General features: G+C 39.6%; 1 protein-coding gene across 5 annotated transcripts in view; it reads left to right on the top strand.

Moving 5' to 3' along the window:
- Positions 1 to 21,483, top strand: part of LOC116846655 — a 164,164-nt gene that overhangs the window by 74,546 nt on the left and 68,135 nt on the right. Inside the window, exon 3 of one of the 5 annotated variants that reach the window (XM_032820826.1) lies at positions 4,070 to 4,174. The exons of the other annotated variants lie outside the window; for them this stretch is intronic. Within the exon in view, the coding sequence (XP_032676717.1) occupies positions 4,155 to 4,174 (20 nt within the window). The 5' untranslated portion in view covers positions 4,070 to 4,154. The remainder of the gene's footprint in view (positions 1 to 4,069; positions 4,175 to 21,483) is intronic. 5 annotated transcript variants of the gene reach the window in all.

Here is a 21,483-nt window from a genome sequence, read left to right as displayed (position 1 = left end):
GAGAGAGAGAGAGAGAGAGAGAGAGAGAGAGAGAGAGAGAGAGACAGCGACGCGACAAGTCGGTAAAATTTCGAGAGAAAGAAAGAAAAACTTGCTGGTCACCACGAAGTGTAAATACGAAATGTAGAGACGCGTCTGATAATGCGAGCTCACGTAATGGCACAGCCACAGTTCTTCCTAGTTAGATAGGGAGTCTTAAGTGAACGCGCAACCACCGGTATCGTGAATTATTTACACTCCACGCTTCCGGAATGCCTCGGACTCCGTCGCGGTTTCGCACCGGATTATAAATTAAGGGTGATTCACGCGGCGTTTCGCGGAGGATTTATCGCGGCGGGGGCAGACGAGGTGAGGGAGCCTCGAGGAGGCGACCGAGCCAGCGAAGGAGAGAGAAAATTGGTGTCACTTCGTTATCGCGTCGCAATAAATCAACCGGTCGATCCACGAGCGAGTCTCTATCGCGAGAAATATTTAATTGCCGCGCGTTAATTATCGCGCGTGTATTACGACATCGTGACAATTACGGCGCGACGGAGACGCGTGGAGGAAACAATCTTATCTTCGCTATTATCGTCACTATTCTGAGACTGCCGCATCGGAGATCGACCGAGGCTCCAGGAGTCCGCAAAGGGCCAAGGCGAACGCGCGCGTGCAAGGACGCTTTTACGTCAATAACAACGCTAATTCCTTATATCGTGTAGTTATATAGTAAATCTTGATGTCAATAACGATCGGTACTCGCGACAATCGAGGATCACAAGAATCATACACGAAAAAACAATTCTGTTGGTGCACAGAAAAAAAGATTTGGTTGAATTAACCAAATATCTGGTCGAATATGAACGATTCAGAAATTCCGATTGAAGTAACCCGAATTCTGTTTAAGTCAATCAAACATCTTGTTAACTTAAACAGAATTCGGGTTACTTCAATCGGAATTTCTGGATCGTTCGTATTCAACCAAATATCTGGTTAATTCAACCAAACTTTTTTTTCCGTGTGCAACCGAATTTCCGGTAGTTGTTTGTAGTAACAATAATTTCGTTTGTAGTTCCATCCATTAAAAATTACAGAAATTTAAAAAAATTAGTAGCACCCCATTTTGAGATATCTCAAATCTACAAGCGGGTGACGTTTCTAAATCGTTTTTAAATTGTTGTTAAATTGTTGTAACTGAACGGTTCGAATACAAACGAATGAAAATCACTACAAACAACTACAAACGATTTAAAAACGTCACCCGCTTGCAGATTTGAGATATCTCAAAATGAGGTGCTACTCATTTTTTTAAATTTCTATAATTTTTAATGGATGGAACTACAAAAATGTATGTAAGGTAAACGTGTACTGATAATTGAATTACTAATAATATACTTGTGTTTGTTAAGATGCTTATCAATAAATGAAACAAAATCACAAAGTAACTAAATATTTCTTTTCATTTATTATATTGTTTTGTATATTGAAAAGCATTTCAACAAAGAAAAATACAAAACCAATATGTCAATCATTGGGAACGAAATTATTGTTACTACAAACAACTACAAACAAAATGCTAACTTTTTACGTAGAAAAAAATTATTTTTTCAAAAGTCGAGTGCCAGGTTCACATAGCTATGCAAGTGTCAACGATAGTGTGACAACAATTCACGCTGTAACACGAACTATGATATGGTTGTCACAACCACACGGGCTCAGTTACGGAGGAATAGTCGAGATATATGCGGTACACGGAAAAAACAATTCTGTAACCGAATTTTCGGTTGCTCAGGGGCAGGTAAAAACTCGGCTGTAGGAACAGAAAAATTCCTTTATGAGACTTTAGTCAATTGTTCTCAATTGTCTCAACCGAGTTCTAATATCGTTGAATGTTCAGACGAATATTTTCGGCTGCAACAACAGAAATATTAATTTTTATAGCAGAGATATCGCTTCTGATCACCCAATTTTTAGTTGATTCCTATTTGGTTGCATTAACTGACATTTTTTCTGCGTGTACAGTAAATATAGCGAATGTTAAGTCACAAAACAATACAGATGCCCCAACACTTCGTACGGTGACTTTGCAATTTTAGTTGTCTTAGCCATTCTTTCCGTGTATAAAAACACAAAATTGTTTGAATCGAAATTAATTAGCAATCAAACGTCATTAATTGAATTCGTTGCGTGGATATAGGTGAGCGTTGCATATCAGACTTGGATACTGGTGGTTGTTAACGTACTACAGAATAACGAATGACACGCAGTACCTCTTTGCGCGACACTTTGTCTCTCTTTTTCTGCAGTGGCGCGGTACCTCCGCCTTGGTTTGCCTTCGACAGAACTTAGTTAACCTCCATCCCGTTAACGCTAACGCTAACGAGCTCCGCGTGGACCGATCTATTTCGACGCGACGAGAAAACCGTTCCGGCAGCGCCCGAGGTGCACGCTTCTCTGGACGCATCTCCACGGTGCAGTTGACCCCGGTGATGTGGGAAAGATGCCGAAGGAGTGATTTATCCTGCACGGACGCGCGTGAAAGCAGCAAATTGAGATGCTTCATCGATTCAACGTACTCTATTTTATTGCACATACTTTCCCGAGATCAAATTGCGAATAGACGAAACAAATATCAACGAGCACTGGATCGCGTCATCTGCCCTTTACAATTGGCCATAGTTATGTAAGAACGATTCACAATTATGATTTTATACTTTTCGTTTCTTTTTTTACCAATGTGTAGTAAGGTAAACGTCCCAGTGGTCGAACATACATTTCCCAATGATTGACATATTGGTTTTGTATTTTTCTTTGTTGAAATGCTTTTCAATATACAAAACAATATAATAAATGAAAAGAAATATTTAGTTACTTTGTGATTTTGTTTCATTTATTGATAAGCATCTTAACAAACACAAGTATATTATTAGTAATTCAATTATCAGTACACGTTTACCTTACATACATTTTTCTACATAAAACAAAAAGCTTCAGTGGCCGTTCAAAATTAATTAAAAAAACAATTTTTATTCTTTACTAGTTGCGTTATTGCGTGTCCACGCTGTTAAACTTGTCAACCAATACCCCCTAGAAAAAAAGAGAATTGAAATGTTTGGCTTCTTGAACGATCGGTGCTCTCTATTTTTAAATCGCGCACCAAACTTGTATCTTCATTTCTCTCGAAGGCTGCTTCATGTGAACTGAGTCATTCTTGCATAACTGCAATTATGAGACAAAGAGCTGTGTGGAAACGGGCGCGCGGCGGATGTTTAGTCGGACTGACTCCAATTTATTTGGGAATTTGCGGCCAGGCTCGCGCGTTTTTCCACGCGAGGTACACGAACCGGGTGTACAAGAACGAGAACGAGTAAGCACAGGGCACATCCGCGGCGTGTAAGCGCGCGCGCGCGCGCGCGTGTACTCGCGCGACCACACGCTCGCCGACCCCACCGCTTCCCGTGTAGGAGTAGAAAGTTGCTATTGTGCTGGGATCTGGTTTTATATAAATAGCCGCACTGCCGGCGGTCGCGAGCCGCGACTGCGTTTCTACCGAATGATACAATAATACCGCCGCCAGGTGAAAACCCGGGATGGCGCGAGCGAGCGAGCGAGCGGACGTTGCAATTGAGCGCGCTCGGCCCTACGCTGCCCTTTCCGATTTTTGCGACGCGCGTTTTGCAACCCGCTCGCAGGATATCTTTTTTTTCCTCTCCCCCGAGAGCGTTATTGCCGGCTCTCGCTGCGTCTCGCTGCGCTCCTGAAGAAATCGCGAGCCAATCGCGCGTACGCTTCGTGATCGTCGTGCAAACGACAACGCGATGCAAAATGAAGCCGCGCCGCAGTCGGTCGCAGTACGTCTCGCGAGGCTACTTTCGTACGACGCGTCCTCTTTAACCCCCCAAGTAGGCGGGTTGACTTATACGTAGGGGGAACCTGCCGAAATCGTGCCGACCTCCTAAATCGTGCTCCATCAATCGTATCCAATTTCTTCAAGTGTCCGTAGCACACAGAGTAAGATATAATCTGAAAATTTGTTGTTTCCACTTCTCATCCGAGCTCTACTAATTTCTCTCCTTCCTTTATGTTGCAGGTACGACACCACTGTACAAAAGATCAAGTGATTGATTTAGCGTAGCCGGCCTGTCGTTTAGGCACAATTAGCGTCAGTTGGCATAATGCCAACGTTTCACTCACGGTAACGTAGAAACCACATTATTACAGTCAGCCCGAGTCGAAATTTGGATCTTATCTTCGACCTCAATACTTCATTTAAAGTCTATTTTGATGCCTGTATCGAAGCTGTCTCGATTCTAAAGGCTGTATCAAACTGATTCTATCTCATCTACTAACTTCGCCGTTTTTTTTAGAACCTACAAGTGGCGTATTTTCTGCCATTTATAGTTAGTTAAATAGATTTTCAATTTCTGCGCGTGTCAAATATACACTGACTCTTCCAAATATATAGATATTAGAGAGTTGAGGTCGAAAATAGAGCTAAAATTTCGACTTGGGAACACGCCATATTCCAATGAAACGAAACTTCGCCGTGTTCCTCGGCTTAACGAACACTTCGATCCCCACTGATCGTTACATTATTCAAACGGATGGGGACAGGCATTCGTGCGCTTTCCTCGGGCACTACGGCGGCACCGAGCGCAATTCGCTGCCGCAAATAACTTAGAAATTCGCCGGGTAAAAGCGCGGCGTGCCGCGTCCGCGGTTTCGGATCACGACGAGAGGGCGAAACCGCGCTGCTCCAGCCGGATAATCCGTTCGAAGCGTGTCATCGATTTCCCTCTCGGATCGACGATCGTGCATCCTCCTTCGCCGCGACAAGACGCGCGACGATTAGAGGGAATTCACACCTTGGCGGGAAAGCAGAAAGACAAGAGCCAATCGGAACTCGCACTCGCGGCCACCAGAAGTGGTAATAGACGGTTTCTGCTTTCCTACCGGCCCGAGTTCTGATTGTGCCTTTCTGTTTTCTGCTTTTCTACTGAGATGTGAGTTTTCCCATAGAACCGTCACGTCGAGGCATATCGCGGCACATTCCTCGACTCTTCCCTCCTCTTGCCGATGTCATTTTTCGATCGAGTGTGCAATTTTGATTGCCGGACGTGAACTTGTCATCCGTCCGTCATCCGGAACGACGAAAAAGTCACGACGTCTGTCAGTCGCGAATTAATTTGCGTCGGCGATCGCCCGTCGCGGACGTCAAGCAGACGGACGTGCGACGACGAGCCGCATGGCGTTTCCCGCGATTCTCGTTTCACCCGTCCATAAAAATCGCGGCCACGAGAAAAAGCGACATCGGCTAGCCGCGAAATCGAATACTCCCGTTTGATCCAGCACGCGAGAGGAAATGAGAGGAGAGGCAGAGGAACAGAGGAGGAAAGCGTGGTTTGAGGGCGACGCGAGAAGGCGTTCGGGTGTCTCGCAAAGATGCGAGACGAATAATAAAAGGCAGAAAACACACGAGACGCGCAAGAGAAAAAAAGAAGGGCAACGTTTCGATCTCCGTTTGAGCGACACAAAGGAACCACTCCTCTACCCAGACAGTAATTCTGCGCGAGATCGGATCTTACGTGTGTCACGCTCTTTCATATAACGCGCGCGTCGCATCGTCGAGAGGACATTTCCCCGAGGAGAACGCGACTTTCGTCGGATAAAGCGGAAATTGAGCCTCAATTGAAACCTTCGATCCTTCCGATCGTAGGCGTCTATAACGTACGTGGAAAGAAAAGATTTTACTGCCGCACCTAATCATGATTTGCTGAAAATGTTTTGTCGCAACTAAAAATTTGCTGCTAAAACCTTTGCTACTGTTGCTTACTGCATCGGTTTCTCAGCTAACATATATCCGTTGCAGCTATACTTTTGAGGCTCATCTGCGATGGCAGTAAGAAGTAAGAATAAGAAATTGACCAATTACAATCGAATGTGAGAGGAATAATCAACTATAATCGGTTAATTTCTTACTCTTACTTCTCACAGCCTTTCGCTTACGACCACTGTAAATGGGCCTTTAGGCATCCATATGTTACAAACGAGCTTGGCAATCACGCACACACACATTCTTGCTGCCGCAGCTTGCTTTCTTTCAGTATGCTACAGAGAGTTGCAGAAATATCAATTAAATTTGCTCAACTCAATTATCAGTGGAATGATTTTTAATCGGATTCGTTGAAATTGATCAAACGGTATTCAATCAAATTTGTTGAAACCACTTGAACGATATTCAATTGAAAGGGTTTATATCAGTCGTCAGTTACAGCAAATACCGAATACTTGATTGATTCTATTTTAATCAAACTTTCATTCGGCGCATCAAATTTTCATTTCAACAACAAAATCCTTCTTCCGTGCACATACTTGCACACATTGTACATTATGCAATTCGTATATTATACTGGGATATTCAGGGAGTCAAGGCTCAAGTCTAGTATATTATAGATGTCCGTGATCGCACACCCCGGTTACCCCGATCGTTACCCTGAGCTGATTTTCCTCGTACGCTTATTCTATTTGCGACGCGACCGTATAACGGGCCTTCAACGAGCCGCGCTCGAGCTTGGCATTTAAATGCCGCGTTTTAACCGCGGTTTTTAAGAAACGATTTATTTACGGTTCGTGACGGGAGTGTGCGAGCGTGCGGTTTCAGCTGACGCATTCGCGAGTTGCAAGGTAATGCTCGGGCCGGGTAGAGAGGACGAGAGAGAGAGAGAGAGGAAGAGAGACAGATATTAATATGAGAGATATTAAATATCGCCGGATCCGCGACTCCACAAACGTCCAGTGCAACGTAACGAAAATTGTCAAGATAATTGCACCTTTCCGAGTCAAAATTTTAATCCTACTTTTCACTATTTTGATATTCTGAAACCTATGATATAATATAAAAGGTAAAAAGTAAAAATTGACAATATAACAAATAAAAGGAGTCTCTTTTTAGGATTTCAAATTATGTAAGCTGAAGTAAATAAATACTACTAATAACCAAAATTAATCAGTCACCAAAGTACAAAATCGCAAATAATTCCATTGATTGATGAAATTAATTACTAATCAAACTTTAATGCGATTGACTGTAGACGCTCTCTGATTATGGATTATATACAATCTATATATTATGTCTCTCTTTGATAAACCTCGCGTATATGTATAAGACAAATTGAACAAGAAATTCCATTTTGCAAACAACCACGTAAAATTTTGAGTTATTAATCAAAAAAAGATTATTAATTCGAGAAGATTGATGAATGATGGCGCCGCGTCTGCCGTCATTTCAGTTTTGATGACTGATTTGCCGGTTATTTTAGTCGAGAGAAATTTTTGTAGATGATTGCCCAACGTCGCTTTGCAGTCGTAAGATATCACCAAACCACTTATCTTTCCGATGTCTGTGTAAACTCTATAGAGAGAAACGAAGAAAAAAAAGAACTATACCTACACCTTTATCGATGGTCTGAAGAGTCGTCGATCGCCAGGTATGTTTCTACGCACGCACACGGAGAAACAGACACGCACACGCATCGACGAGAGGATGCGAGCAAAAGAGTTCTTATAGCCAGCGGCTAGGTCGTTTCTCGACCTTGCCGAGCGGGATTCCTCAGATGCGAAGAAGTTCGCCATTTTTATCGGTCACTTCCCCCGTCCTATCTCCTTTTATTGTTCCTCCCATTCTCGATCGGATTACGTGTAGAGTGAAGTGGCCGGATAATGCGCGGACGTTTTCTCGCGCAAACATGAACCGCGGGAAGCGAAGTCGAACTTCTCGTTTGAATATTTCATTGTCGTCGCGAGCCGCAGCGCGAATTAATATTTCCGCGCGAATCTCTCGCTCCGGCCGACCGATTGGTGCTTTCGTTTTATCGTCTTGTCGAGTATAAAATATCGGATGCCGAGGAGCGGCGATATTATCGCGAAATTCAATGCGATATTAATTCGCATGCGGAAAAGAACAAGGTTTAGTCTCAGCAAGTTTCCGGTAAAATATAAATAAACCAGAAACTCCGGTTGAATTTATCAGGATTCTGTTCGGTTAAACAAGATTTCTGGTCAACTCGAAATAAATTGTGGTAACTACAATCGGAATTTTCTGTTCATATTTCACCGCAGAAATTTGGTTAATCCAACCGTGTCTTTCACATCAATTGAAATTTTGGCCCTATATTAAATCTTGAATTTTACAACGCAGTAGGAGCTAAGTTAATAAAGTAGGTTTAATTATAATGATACAATTTACTCCTACTTTGACTCTAATAATGTCCGAAATATTCACTTTCTTTAGCATCAGGTGTCGAATGGAATAGTAAGTCTGAAAATAAGGTCAAAATTGACTCGGGTTTTGAACCAAAGTACACGGCTAAATATCCCCTAAATTTCTCGCAGTAAAATTTCCCTTAAGGAGCAGAATGATTACCGAGTCGAATTTTTCACTCACACACATGGAACGAATTCTCCGCTCTGAATCGTCGATTTAGAGTGTCGTGGAGAGCCAAATCGTCGAATGAGTGTTTTCATTCGGAATTGAAGAGCAAATGCGACGTACTCCATCGTAATAGGGACATCTTCACGTCCAAACGATTGAAACATTCGCTCGTATGGAGTCGGAAAGCACTTTAAACTCGGCTAAAGTATTCGCTCTTGCAATTTCGAGCGGCATTGTTTTTACTGCGGCTTCGAGCGAAAATATCGCCGCTTTCCATTCGAGTGAAATTCCACTCGAGGAAATTTAGAGAATAACCGCTGGATGGATGCGCCTGGCGTGTGTCTGCCGGACTTTTATTTTCCGAACGATTCACATTTCGCTTCCCGCGACACGTCCTCGCGATAACGTATTGCGGACTACCGAGCCGCAAATTTCTATCGAACCGCCGCATAGCCGCGCGCTGTAACGGACGAAACGGACGTCGGACAGGTGTCTTACCGTTACGAGAAAATGTAACGGTAAGACACCTGCCCGCGATTGTGCGATTGCTTCGATCAATTCAGTTTTCAAAAACACGCGACGCTCCTTTCACAAGCCGTCAAACAAGCGCCGTTCGATCGACAAGTTTCCCGTGTTGAAATTTTGACTCTACCTTATTCTATTCTATTGAGTTGACCAGAAATCTTGTTTAACCGAACAGAATCCTGGTAACTTCAACCGGAGTTTCTGGTTTATTTATATTTTACCCGAAACTTGCTGAATCTAAACCTTGTTCTTTTCCGCATGCGAATTAACGTCGCATTGAATTTCGCGATAATATCGCCGCTCCTCGGAATTCCATTCAATATCTATTTTGATACTCTGATACATACACGGAGAAAAATAATTTGCTGGCAAATTTTCTGTTGGTCTGGCAAAATCTTTTCGTTATTATATGGACTGCAAAAAGATTTGCTAAGAGTACTAATCACTATTTGCTGGATATAATTTGTTGAATCTACAAATTATAATATATTTACTATAAGAACCGTTATATAAACAGTTGCAGTTTTGCTTCGATAGCAAATAAATTTGCTAAGGATATATTATTTTGCATCAATAGCAAATTAACGTGATTCTTAGGACAAATACACTCAACAAATTTCCTCTATCTTGGTAACGAAACTACTTCTGCTCTGATAACGAATAATTTGTAAAATTAGTTACGTAAACTAAATTTTTTTGATGTCACTATAAATATGCAGTAGCAACGACGATTTTGCTAAAAGAACAAAATTATTTTTCTCCGTGTACATCAACCTCTTTTGATTCTATCTAATCTACCTCAGTCGAAATTTTAATCCTACCTTCAGCCTCACTATTTCATTCAACACCTATTTTGACTAAAGAAAGTGAAGAGAGAAATTTCATTAGTGTTAAAGTAAAAGTAAATTGCATCGTTAGAATAAAACATACTTTGCTAACTTAACTCCTACAGTGTCGTAGAATTCAAGGTTTAATATAGAACCAAAATTTCGACACGGTTTCTCTCCGTCGCGATTCTTCCTCGTGACGAATCGCTGGAAAAGCGCAAATTGGCGTATCGTTGTATACGATATCGTATCGAGCAAAGCTCGTTAACGGTCGTCGGGATGTCGAGCGCCGACATCCGGCATTGATTCGCGTCGAACACAATCTGAATTCTCGGTCGGGAACTCGAATCTAGTGGCGGTGCAACGCGCTCGCGATTGCAGTTCGCTAGTTTTGAACTTCCGCATCATAGTATAGTTGTGCTCGTAACTATAGGCCCACACACAACTTCATCATGCTGCACCTCATTATGCCGCTGCCTCGGTGGCGTAGAAATGAGATGCCAATCGGAAGTGAAGAAGTTCTCTCCTCGTTCGATTGACGCTTTCCCTCAGAGCCACGTGACTTTCAAACTCCTACGAATATCGCAAGCTTCGAAAGTTTGACGAACAGATTAACGGGCTGAATAAGGATTTGATGAAGAGTACGCGAGAAGGCGAGGAAACCAAGATACCGGGAGTTGATTCCGCAAAGGCGCGAAAAGTCAGGTCGAGAGAAGCGACAGAAAGAGGATTACTTCGACTTAGGCAATCGATACACGTCCTCGTGTGCACTAAGCTCCAATAAAGTATTTACCTTAACTTTTTCACATTATCTTATATTTACACTTAACATTTCCTAAATATTGTTAGAATACACTCCTTTTATTGATTCATTTTTTCCGGATTTATTCGAGACGATTATACTCAGACACGCAATTAGAAGAGAATTGAAAAGACTAGTGAATTGTAGTCTAGTAAGTATTGAGGCTTGATTGAAGCTTAATGTGCACTGTCGTTGCTGGCCGTTGTAAAACCGTCTCATCGTATTGCGACCGAGACGACTAATTGAGACGTCTCCGGGTCCAAGAGGCAGGAAACTTCACTCGCTCGATTAACGCGTCGTCGAACACGTCCACGACGATATTCGATGGCGGTTTCATCAGGCCGCTTCTTCTTTTCGCGAATGAAATTGGGGCCATGGCGATTTGCATGAGAAAGAACGATGGTTGCGTTACCGGGCGACAAGAAAAAGAGCAACGTAGCGGGCGTGCACGATGAGAACTAGCCTCGGCGATATATGGAAATTAAGGCAGCTCGTGTCGGGGTTCTCACTCGATATTCGCGATACGGTGTCCGCGTCTCGCTCGCGTCTGCTTCGCATTTATGCATTTAATAGCGTCATGCTCGCCAGCGGCAGGCTCGAGCCTCTTCTCGTGGAAGCGATGCATCGCAAAGTATACGTGGGGCGCTCGTATCTGAAATAACGTCACTCCTCTGAAATCCGTTCACTGAGAAAAAGAAGCAGTTGGATCGACAGTTTATCTACAGTGAAAAAAGGATTCGGTTGATAAGACTAAAATTTGGTTAAAATGGAATCAACCAAATGTTCGGTTAGATTGCGTGATCACCAAACAAAATTATTGCAATTATTTTAATGTTTTTTTCTTAATCAGATAAACCGTAAACTGGAAAAAAGATTTGGTTGTTAAAACCAAAATTTGGTTAAAATGGAATCAACCAAATGTTCGGTTAGATTGCGTAATCGCCAAACAAAATTATTGCAATTATTTTAATGTTTTTTCTTAATCAGGTAAACCGTAAACTGGAAAAAAGATTTGGTTAAAACCAAAATTTGGTTAAAATAGGATCAACAAAATGTTTGATAATTGCAATAAAAAAATTTAATCGTCGCTATTTTGCTTTGCTTAATGACTAACAAGTAAATCTACCCAAAAGATACATTCCGATTTCTTTCTAATTTGACACAAATGTAGAAGTACAAAAAATATTTAGACCATATTTTTTCATTTTGGTCCACTTTGAGTCTCACGGACAGTTTATAGCTTTTTAATGTTCTCACTCTTATCATCGACAAGTATAACAAAAAATATATAAGAAGTAAAATTAAAGATATAATTAAATTATTTTAACAAAATCGGTATAACTGAGACACGAACCTTTCTAAATTTCTTTAGCCAAGATTTCAACTAAAATATTTAAAATCTGTGCTAAATTAGTCAACAATGGTTCGAATTTTGGCCAAACCAAGAAATTATTCTCTATTTACTGCGATTTTGTTAAAATTCTAATTAAAATTGCCGGATTTCTCTCGGTTTGGCCGAGATTCGAACCATTTTTGACTAATTTAGCACAAATTTAAAATATTTCGGTTGGAATTTCGGTTAAAGAAATTTAGAATGGTTCGTGTCTCAGCTATGCCGATTTTATTAAAATTATTTAATTATATTTTGTATTCAATTTTATTTCTTACGCATTTTTGTTGTATTTGTCGATGATAGGAGTGAGAACATTAAAAAGCTATAAACTGCCCGTAAAACTTAAAGTGTGTGTATGGACCAAAATGAAAAAATATAACCTAAATATTTTTTGTCCTTCTACATTTCTACTAAATTAGAAAGAAATCGGAGTATAACTTTTGGGTAGGTTTACTTGCAAGTAAATATATTACTGAGAAAGTAAGGCAAAACAACAGCAACTAAATGTTCTGATTACACAATCATTTTACAATCACTTTCCTCTATGTCCCGCCTAACGCGGCCTATTCGCATGAAAAAATCTTTTATGTATTTGAAACATTTGGTACGTACGATTTGCTTCGCATTACATTCTTTCATTTGTGGCAAAGACATGTATTATTAAGAAAGCAAAATGTACATAATTAAATTCCTCAGTTGCGATTACCAAACACTCGGTTGATCTTATTTTGATCAAATTTTGGTCCGGTGTACCAAACTTCTGTTTCGACAACAAAGTCGAAACTTTTCTCAACGTGATTCACCATATATTATAAAGATATCAACGTATCTCACTCCCCGAGATAAAAGCGGGAGAACCGTTGGTGTTATGTCGGGGAGAGGGGAGAAAAAGAAACGTATTCGAGAAGAGTTTCTCGAGAATTGTTACGTGATCAATTATGACGAAACCGGCACGGCAGATGTCGACGAAAGGAGTTGGCGCCTCTGCTTGTCGCTTTTATCGGATACGTCTAATCTCGTTCTTCGATCGAACGAAGACGAAGCTCCATGCGGAGAGACGAGTCGCGATTAAAAGTTACCTCTAATTAAAGTCTCCCGCTCGTATCGAGGACGGGACGGAAAACTCGCCGGACGAAATGTAATATCCTCTCCGAAAGGATGCGAGTGCCTCGCGTTAGCAGCTGCGCGCCTCTAATGAATTACGTCAGCGACAATTTCCGACAGGTCGGTGGGGGCGGTGGCGCATAATGGAAAATATTTGCATACGTCGGAGTGATCGAATCCGCCGTGCCATGCGATACTGATTTCACGAGCGCCGCGCGACGCACATGCATATTTTTCCAAGGAAATGTATGGCTTCACTAGAAATTTATCATATAGATGCTTGTCATATATCAGGCCGATCCCAATCAGTTATATGGTTTCCGTAAGGTGATATTATCGGCTCCCGGATAAGATATGTGGCAATCAAAATCTTATCTATATAATAGAATGTCTGTATGTTCCCTATTAACCCTTAAACTGATTTGCCTTAAACCCTTTGACCGATCTGCAGCAAGTTATGCTCAAGCATAGTTACTCTCTAGGACCCTGCGGGAAATATAGACTACATGAAACCCCCCTGGATATACCTCATCCCCTTTGTCTTTGATCTCATCTCCTTGACACTCTGTGATAATTTCAGCTTAGATGTTCTAGATATAAGAAGCTCGGGCAATGCCGGGTAGTTGAAGCCGGTAATAATAAGGATTATTAATTATTAGGAGCATATTAATAATCAGGACACGATGACATCATCTTATATAAGCCAGCTGACTGACAACTAACATCCTGATCAGGTTAACCCCAATAATTATCTGGTTTATATAATAATGTGATGTTATCATATTCTATCACGTCACGTAATATGATCAAAATCTTATTAATAATAAGAGTCATTACACTAAGAATTATTAAATTATTAATATAAAGATTAATCATAGATTTTTAAAAAGATTATTGATAAGGATATAAATGCAAATTATTCATAATTAAGACTCCTTAAGACTCCTATTAAGGCTCCTGAGAAGTCGCATCATCCATCTGTTTTTAATGACGTCAGAAGTGAGAAAACGCATGTTAAAAATTCTTGCAAAATACGTCGAGATAAACAGATATATTTACAAAACGACATTTGCAATCGATTAAATACACTTCTAAAATATTCCGTACACTTTCCTTTTGTTCTAGAAATCAATAGATAATCGGAAAATTAATATGACAAGATAATGAGGAAATTAGGTTAGAAAAGACGATTGCACGTCACATTTATTTTATAATTATTTGTTGATTTCTAGAACAAAAGGAAAGTGTACGGAATATTTTAGAGGTGTATTTAATCGATTGCAAATGTCGTTTTGTAAATATATCTGTTTATCTCGACGTATTTTGCAAGAATTTTTAGCATGCGTTTTCTCACTTCTGACGTCATTAAAAACAGATGGATAATGCGACTTCCCAGGAGCCTTAAGAATCAGAACTCGATAACATCATCTTATATAAACATTTGATTGAAATCAACCTGATCAGGACTGTAGGATAAATTTCTAGGGAAAGGGAAGAAAAAAGAGAGAGGATTATTTCGCAAAGTTCGCAATCTTTCGATCGCATTCTGCTTACGCGATATAACCATAACTTTATTAGGATTCAGAGAGCCTATCCGGATTCCGTTAGATACGAACGGTGTATCGTCGCGCTCCTCTTCCCTATCGGGGAAATGAAACGACGATCTGTTCGCGGGAAACGGCGATTTTCCGCGGAGGTAATCGATCGGTCGCCGCTTTCAGTCTCGTGCAGGTTCCTATTACACGCTCGAGAATCATCATTGGAAGCTCCGGTGTCGCGTGCCCGCGAGTCGTTTGTCAACGCGCAAACGCGCGATCGTATTCGCGCCGGCAAATCGCGCCACTCGCATTTCCCGTTTGCGCACGAACGAGGAGGATAAGTGATTTGTGTTACGTGAAATTGAAATCGGCCGACTAATAGACGCTCGCCCGCGAGCTCGCAGCGGAGCGAGCGAGCAGAAAAGTATGTGCTATGCGAGCACGTAATTAAGCACGGAGCAACGTTATCCTAACGCAACCTCGCTCGCCTCCTCCTCCTCGCCTACCTCGGCGCAACGGTTTAAGTCCCGGACAGCCTTGGCGAGGGTGCCGATCCGCCACTGAAAAATTCATTTAGGGTAAACTCGGATAAAATGGCCATACTTTTTTAAAATGCAAAAAAAATACATTTCTTGTTATCTCTTAATAGCGTATGGCACATTACTTCACCGTATCTACAGTACATACCATTGTTAATCAGAGTTAGAAGGAAAATATTCCAGTGAAATTATTTATTACAAAAATATCAAAGTATGAGCATTGGCCATCTTACCTAAATGTTTAAGATGGCCATAAGGAATAGATGACCCATACATATTTTATGTTCAAGATTCTGTACCTATTATTTTATAAAATAATGAAAAAAAACATAATTTGACATATTCATTTTAGTATAGGATATTTAATATATATTATTTGTAAATAATATAATACACATATAAAATAGAAGCCTCTATTACAAAACTTAAATTTTAAATCCAATCTTTTATCAAAACATATTGCACATAAAACTTAATTACTGTAATATTGAAAGTAATTTTTGAAATGTAACGACTTTTTTTTGTAAATGTTAGAATGATAGTGGGCCACCTTACCCAAAATGTGAGTAAAAGATTGTTATAATAGTACTTATAAACAAACAGTGAAAATAAAAATGCATGTCATATTACAATTTACATACCTACTTTATGTATCTAACGTTGATTGCGATAGCTTAACTGTAATTTATTCGACGTTACAGCAAGTTTTAGTGGATACATGAGAAATTTTACAGGTAGTCGAAAATAAAAATATAGTATAATATTCATAATCTTGTTATTTCGAAAAATGCACGCACATACACTACGATGAATATCGATTATCTTTGTGATTGATTATACAAACGCAATGTTTTGCAATTATTAGAGAAATTACATCCTATGGCCATCATATCCGAGTTTACCAAAGTTAGGTTAACCAAAATTTGATTAAAATAGGCTCGAACAAATGTTTCGGTTGTGAGGACCAAAATTTCGTTCTTTCTACCAAAGATTTGATTCTCCGAAACTAAACCTGTTTCATTTTCGTTTCAAGAAATCAAACTTTGGTTCGAAGTACCAGATATTGGTTCTCACAACCAAAACATTTGTCCCACCTTATTTTAACCAAAATTTGGTTAACTCAACCAAATGAGTTTTTCAGTGCAATACCATCGCGTTCCTCGAATCTCGATATTCCCCCGCGAGAATCGCCCGGCCGATATGTTATTTTGTTCATTACGGAGTGCGCGCGCGTCCCGTTGACCGTGTCGTCGCGGAACGACGACTGTGTGCTCCAGAGTGCCGTCATCCATCGTGTCACCGAAATACCTCCCTTCTGCCAGGGCAGATCTGGCCGACAGCGATAAAATATGTCGCGTTATATAAACCTCTGGCGTTATTTCGTACAGCGTATTATATAAGCTGAGAAATTCCGCACTAGACTCTTTAAGGTGCAGTCGGTGTATCTCTTCGTCGAAATGCTGCACGGAAAAAAAGATTTGATTGAATTGACTAAATATCTGGTCGAATATGAACGATCCAGAAATTCCGATTTGAGTAACCCGAATTCTGTTTAAATTAACAAGATTTTTGATTGACTTAAACAGAATTCGGGTTACCTCAATCGGAATTTCTGGATCGTTCATATTCGGCCAGATATTGATTAATCAAACCTTTGCACATGGAGAAAATATTCTGGGAAAAATTATATTTGTTTTGCAACATCTATTGTAAAGCTTGACCATATTGAAATTGTAATTTTTTACTTTTACTGCCGTGGGATAAGGGAGAAAAAAGCGGTCGGTGCTTCCGGCCATGAAATATTGAGATAAGCGCACAGCGTTTAGTCGTTGAAAACTGTATTCCGCACCGGCGGATTCTATTCCCCGGGGAACACTAGTTGAAAAATAAACAGATAAATTGCTGTGATAGTAATAAATTGTTACGATCTACCTGATATACGATATAAAAAAATCGCTCAAATAATTAGAATCATTTAGTAGAAAACCAAACGCACATAATATCTTTAAAGCAAATCTATAGTAATTTTGGTCATAATTCTATATAATCCGAGATAGCAACAAAACTTTCTTGTAATTTTTACTACAATATTTCCACCGTGTACTTATAACTGATTATTCAGTCGTAATGCTAAAAGAATTAGTTCGTAGTAGCGACTACATTTTATTATTGATGCACTTTGTGAACACAGACAGTGTCATTGCGCGCAAGACGCATGAAAGCTATTAATCCCACTGTCACGAGCATAGAAAGTTAGATCTGGTGCAGCGTATAACGAACTTGTGCATCACAAATCTTGCAGTGAAATCTTACTTCCACTGGTCAAAATCAGCGAGAAGTCAGACGGGGAGCGATAAAGCAGTGTTTCCATTAAAAATCCACTGAATATCACTGGATGGAATCAGTAAAAGGAGCGATACTTCACTGATCATCGATGAAATATTCCTTTTACTGATCATTCCATCGGAAACATTTTTGCTGATTCACTTGAAGAAATCATCTCCGAATAGCGTTGCAGGAGAAAACGTCCGATAGCCGGCACTGGTCGCGGTTCTCCTGCGCGAGTTTCATCAGAATCGATAGTATTAAGATGCATGGAGATTTATCAATGGCTTATCAACGATTATTCATTATTTATTTACTGGTGCTTTTTGTAAATCCCCGCATACCTTAATATTTAATGAAATTCGCGCAGGAGTGCCGAGAACAGAGCCTGCACTGAGAGAAAAAAATAGTTGGAATAACTATAATCTTGCTATATTTTATAGTTCATTTTGGCCTCAAACATATATTTATAGTTCATCTAAACATGAAGATATAGTAGAATGAACATAGATTTATAGTCACCATCTTATTACTTTATGTGTATAGTAAAGCACCTTTTGGGAATACAATTACATGTACCTATATTTGCCAAATATTCCAATTGTATTGACTATATAAAATAGTTAATTTCTCTTACCATTCAATATTTGCTATCTTACTATATTTTTTATTTCAAATAATTATAATTCTTGGTAAAAATTTTACACGAGTCAGTTATACTATGCTTATATTGTAAATATTACAAATATTATGATAAAAATTATATTCCTAACTATAATCTTTTTATTATGCTATTATAATTCCAAATATCATACATTTTTCTCTCAGTGCGGTGCACGAGCTAATGGATGTTTATCCGCTCTCACCTGCCGCCGACATATCCGCGAACATCTCATGTGAAACTCGACGACGTCCACGTCGAACGTCGTTGCGTACTTGCGCTAAATCGTTCTCCGAATCGGTTAAGTGGCCGCTCTAATTCCCGCGGTGCACGCTTGGCCGGCCGGCGTACACCACCACGCGCGCAACACGTGCACGTCGCGCGTGTCCAGCTGTCTCTCCTACGAGCATCGCTCGCTCGTATTGCCTTTTTTCTCCTTCCACTTCCTCTACAGCAGAATTCGCTCTATCCGCTCTACAACGTCGAGCGCATAATGCGGACAGGAAACTATGGCGACCGTGCGAGGCCCCTTCCACCCCGGATGCGCTCGATGCTTCCCTTCCGGTACGGTGACGACGATGACTTGCGTGTCGTCGACATTAGAGACCTTCTAACGCAGGAGCCGGCGGCAATGATGTTTCAGTTGTGGTTTCGGCAGTTTCGGAACGAAAGCCGCGCTTAATAGATACCGCCACGTTGTGGTTATCGATTGGGAGAGAAGATCCGCGAATACATACATAGAGTAAAGGCACCAAAAGCGACATACCACTTTGTTTTTGGACGTTATGTCTTAATATAAAGCTCAAAATATAAGTGTAAATGTATATACATGTAGTTGACAGTACCTCCTATCAGATAATATCACATTTTTACTGAAATTGTTTCTAGATTTAAAACAAAAAATGTTTTCGTAAAACGCACGAAAATGGAGTTCAAAGAAAATAGGTGCCAAAAGCGACATACCTATTGGAATTTATATAACATGTCACATATGATAATAGTTGATAATAAATAGTTCATTAATGCGTTTAATGGTTGAATAATATTCATTTATTCAAAATATAATGTTATAAAAGGGAAATATAATAAAATAAATACATATCTTTTTCCATCTTTTTCATTTTCTCACATATTTCACATATGTTATATTTTTAAACTAAATAAAATTAAACTTTACAATAAACAAGTGTCACGTTACAATGGGAGGTTATTAATCAAGTTGTGTTAGTCACAGAGTATCGCATACTGTTGGTATATCACTTTAAGACACATTTTCATAAAAATTTTCAAGTTATACAGTAAAAAAGTGATGAAGATAAAAATATTCAGAAAATACTTTTACAAAAGCCAAATGTATGTAGAAGAACATAATATTGAACAAAATGATAATTATCGCTATTTAGTCTACGTAATTCGTCAATAAAAATCATAGAAGTAAAACTTGCGAATTTCTAAAACTCGATATTTGCTAATTTAGCATATAAAGGAACAAGAAATATACCATATATGCATTTTTTATGACTTAACTGATAAGACGGATTACATTTATATTAGTTTCGATAAAATATATTTAATATATGAGATATAGAGGTATGTCGTTTTAGGAGGCCTATGTCGCTTTTGGCTACTTTCTTCTATATTTTAATTTTATAAAAATTGCTGTAGAATTTTTTTTACGAGTAAGTCGACAGTCGAACTGACTGTCCTTTCATTCCATATGTGCTATTTATATTTTAGAAACTGAAATGTTGCTATTAAAAAATTTTTTTGCTGTTCCTTAAAGCAAAATTTGCTATGCTTCTTAGCAAGATAAATCTCACTAACAGTACAGTGTTCTTGCACTATTACACTGAGAGAAAAAATATGTAAAAAAATAAAAAGTATTTGTTCGATGGTACTAACTACAGGTTTACTGGAATCTAATTTTTTATTTTAATACAATAAACAGTTGCTAAAGCAACATTGATTTAGGAAAATATTTTCTTATTTGAAAAAAATTTTATAATTTAAAAATATCTATATATTAGTGAATATGTTGTGAATATGTTATTATAGTATACCATTGAATAATGTTTTTTTTTTATATCTTTTCTTTCAGTATAAAAACATAATGAAATTGAAAAGAATATATATGAAAAAAAGAGCTATTACACATAAATATTTTCTCCATTCATTGTATTAATTGTTTTATGTATCATTTTGTCTTTACATAGTTGTACTGAGAACAAAAATACTTGAAAATTTGTTTGTGGGGTATGGAGTTTATTCACGAAAATAAACTTCATCTTGCAGAAATAAGAGTTATTTCCACAGAAATAACTTTTATATTCTAAATAAAAATATTCAAGTACATATCTTCTTTTCAATATATCAACTCATTAGGCATAGTTAGGCACACTAAATTGCGATACACAGGTAGTTAAATATGACGCGTTCGAGTCGCTCAGACAGCAATCGAAAAGTATCACTTACGCCTTTCGTACGCGCCGGATGCAACAATCAGAAATTATTACTTTGGCATTCGAAGACTCGCGTCGATTGCTCCAGCCGACATTGAACGCGCACGTCACGTCATCCTGCGATGCCACCGGCGAATCACGTGTTTCCACGCTACCTAGTTGCGACAACCCACGGTAGATGGCGGCACGTGCCGGTGTACGTCGCGGCGCGCATCGCCGACATGAAGCGCGCCGAAAAATTGCGACCGAAACCGCGCGTTCGAGAGTTCCGTAAAGTCATCGGGAAAGTCGCGGTGGTGACGGAGGACTCGCAGGATGAAGGAGACACAGGACACACGTGGATGATCCGCGTCCTGGGATAGTTGATCTGGTAAGCAATGCTTCAATTAGTAACGAACTCGTAACCCATTTGATTTTCAACATATCGGGAATCCAACCTAACCTAACCTAACCTAACAGTACCGTTGGTTCCGTGATATTCGTATTTTATGCAGAAAGACAGAGAGAAATGTGGATACTGAAAAGCGATATATTTCATTTCTATTTTACTCGATTGTTCTCTTTTGTTTGTGCGATTTTATCATGGACATATATCCGTGCACGGTTTCTCCGGTTTATTGCGGAAAATCTAGCGGATTCTTTATCTCATCGCACGTTTAACAGTAAAAATACCTATAGAACGGCGAACGAATAGCGATTTTTCGCGCGCTTGCACAATGTTTCCGCGAAAAATAAATATTAGCTGCGCCAACACGCGTTTTGGCAAACGCAGATATATGCGTGCTTCTGTTATATTTCGCACAAAGCCCGATTATCCGAATTTAATCTTCCGTTCGATCGTTTCTCTCTATCCCTTTCCTCTCTCTCTCTCTCTCTCTCTCTCTCTCTCTCTCTCTCTCT

The sequence above is a fragment of the Odontomachus brunneus genome, unplaced genomic scaffold (genome assembly GCF_010583005.1).
Source record: "Odontomachus brunneus isolate Ranch 3 - 2012 unplaced genomic scaffold, Obru_v1 Obru_scaffold_004, whole genome shotgun sequence".
Lineage (NCBI taxonomy): Eukaryota > Metazoa > Arthropoda > Insecta > Hymenoptera > Formicidae > Odontomachus > Odontomachus brunneus.
This window is presented reverse-complemented; position numbering and strand designations above follow the sequence as displayed.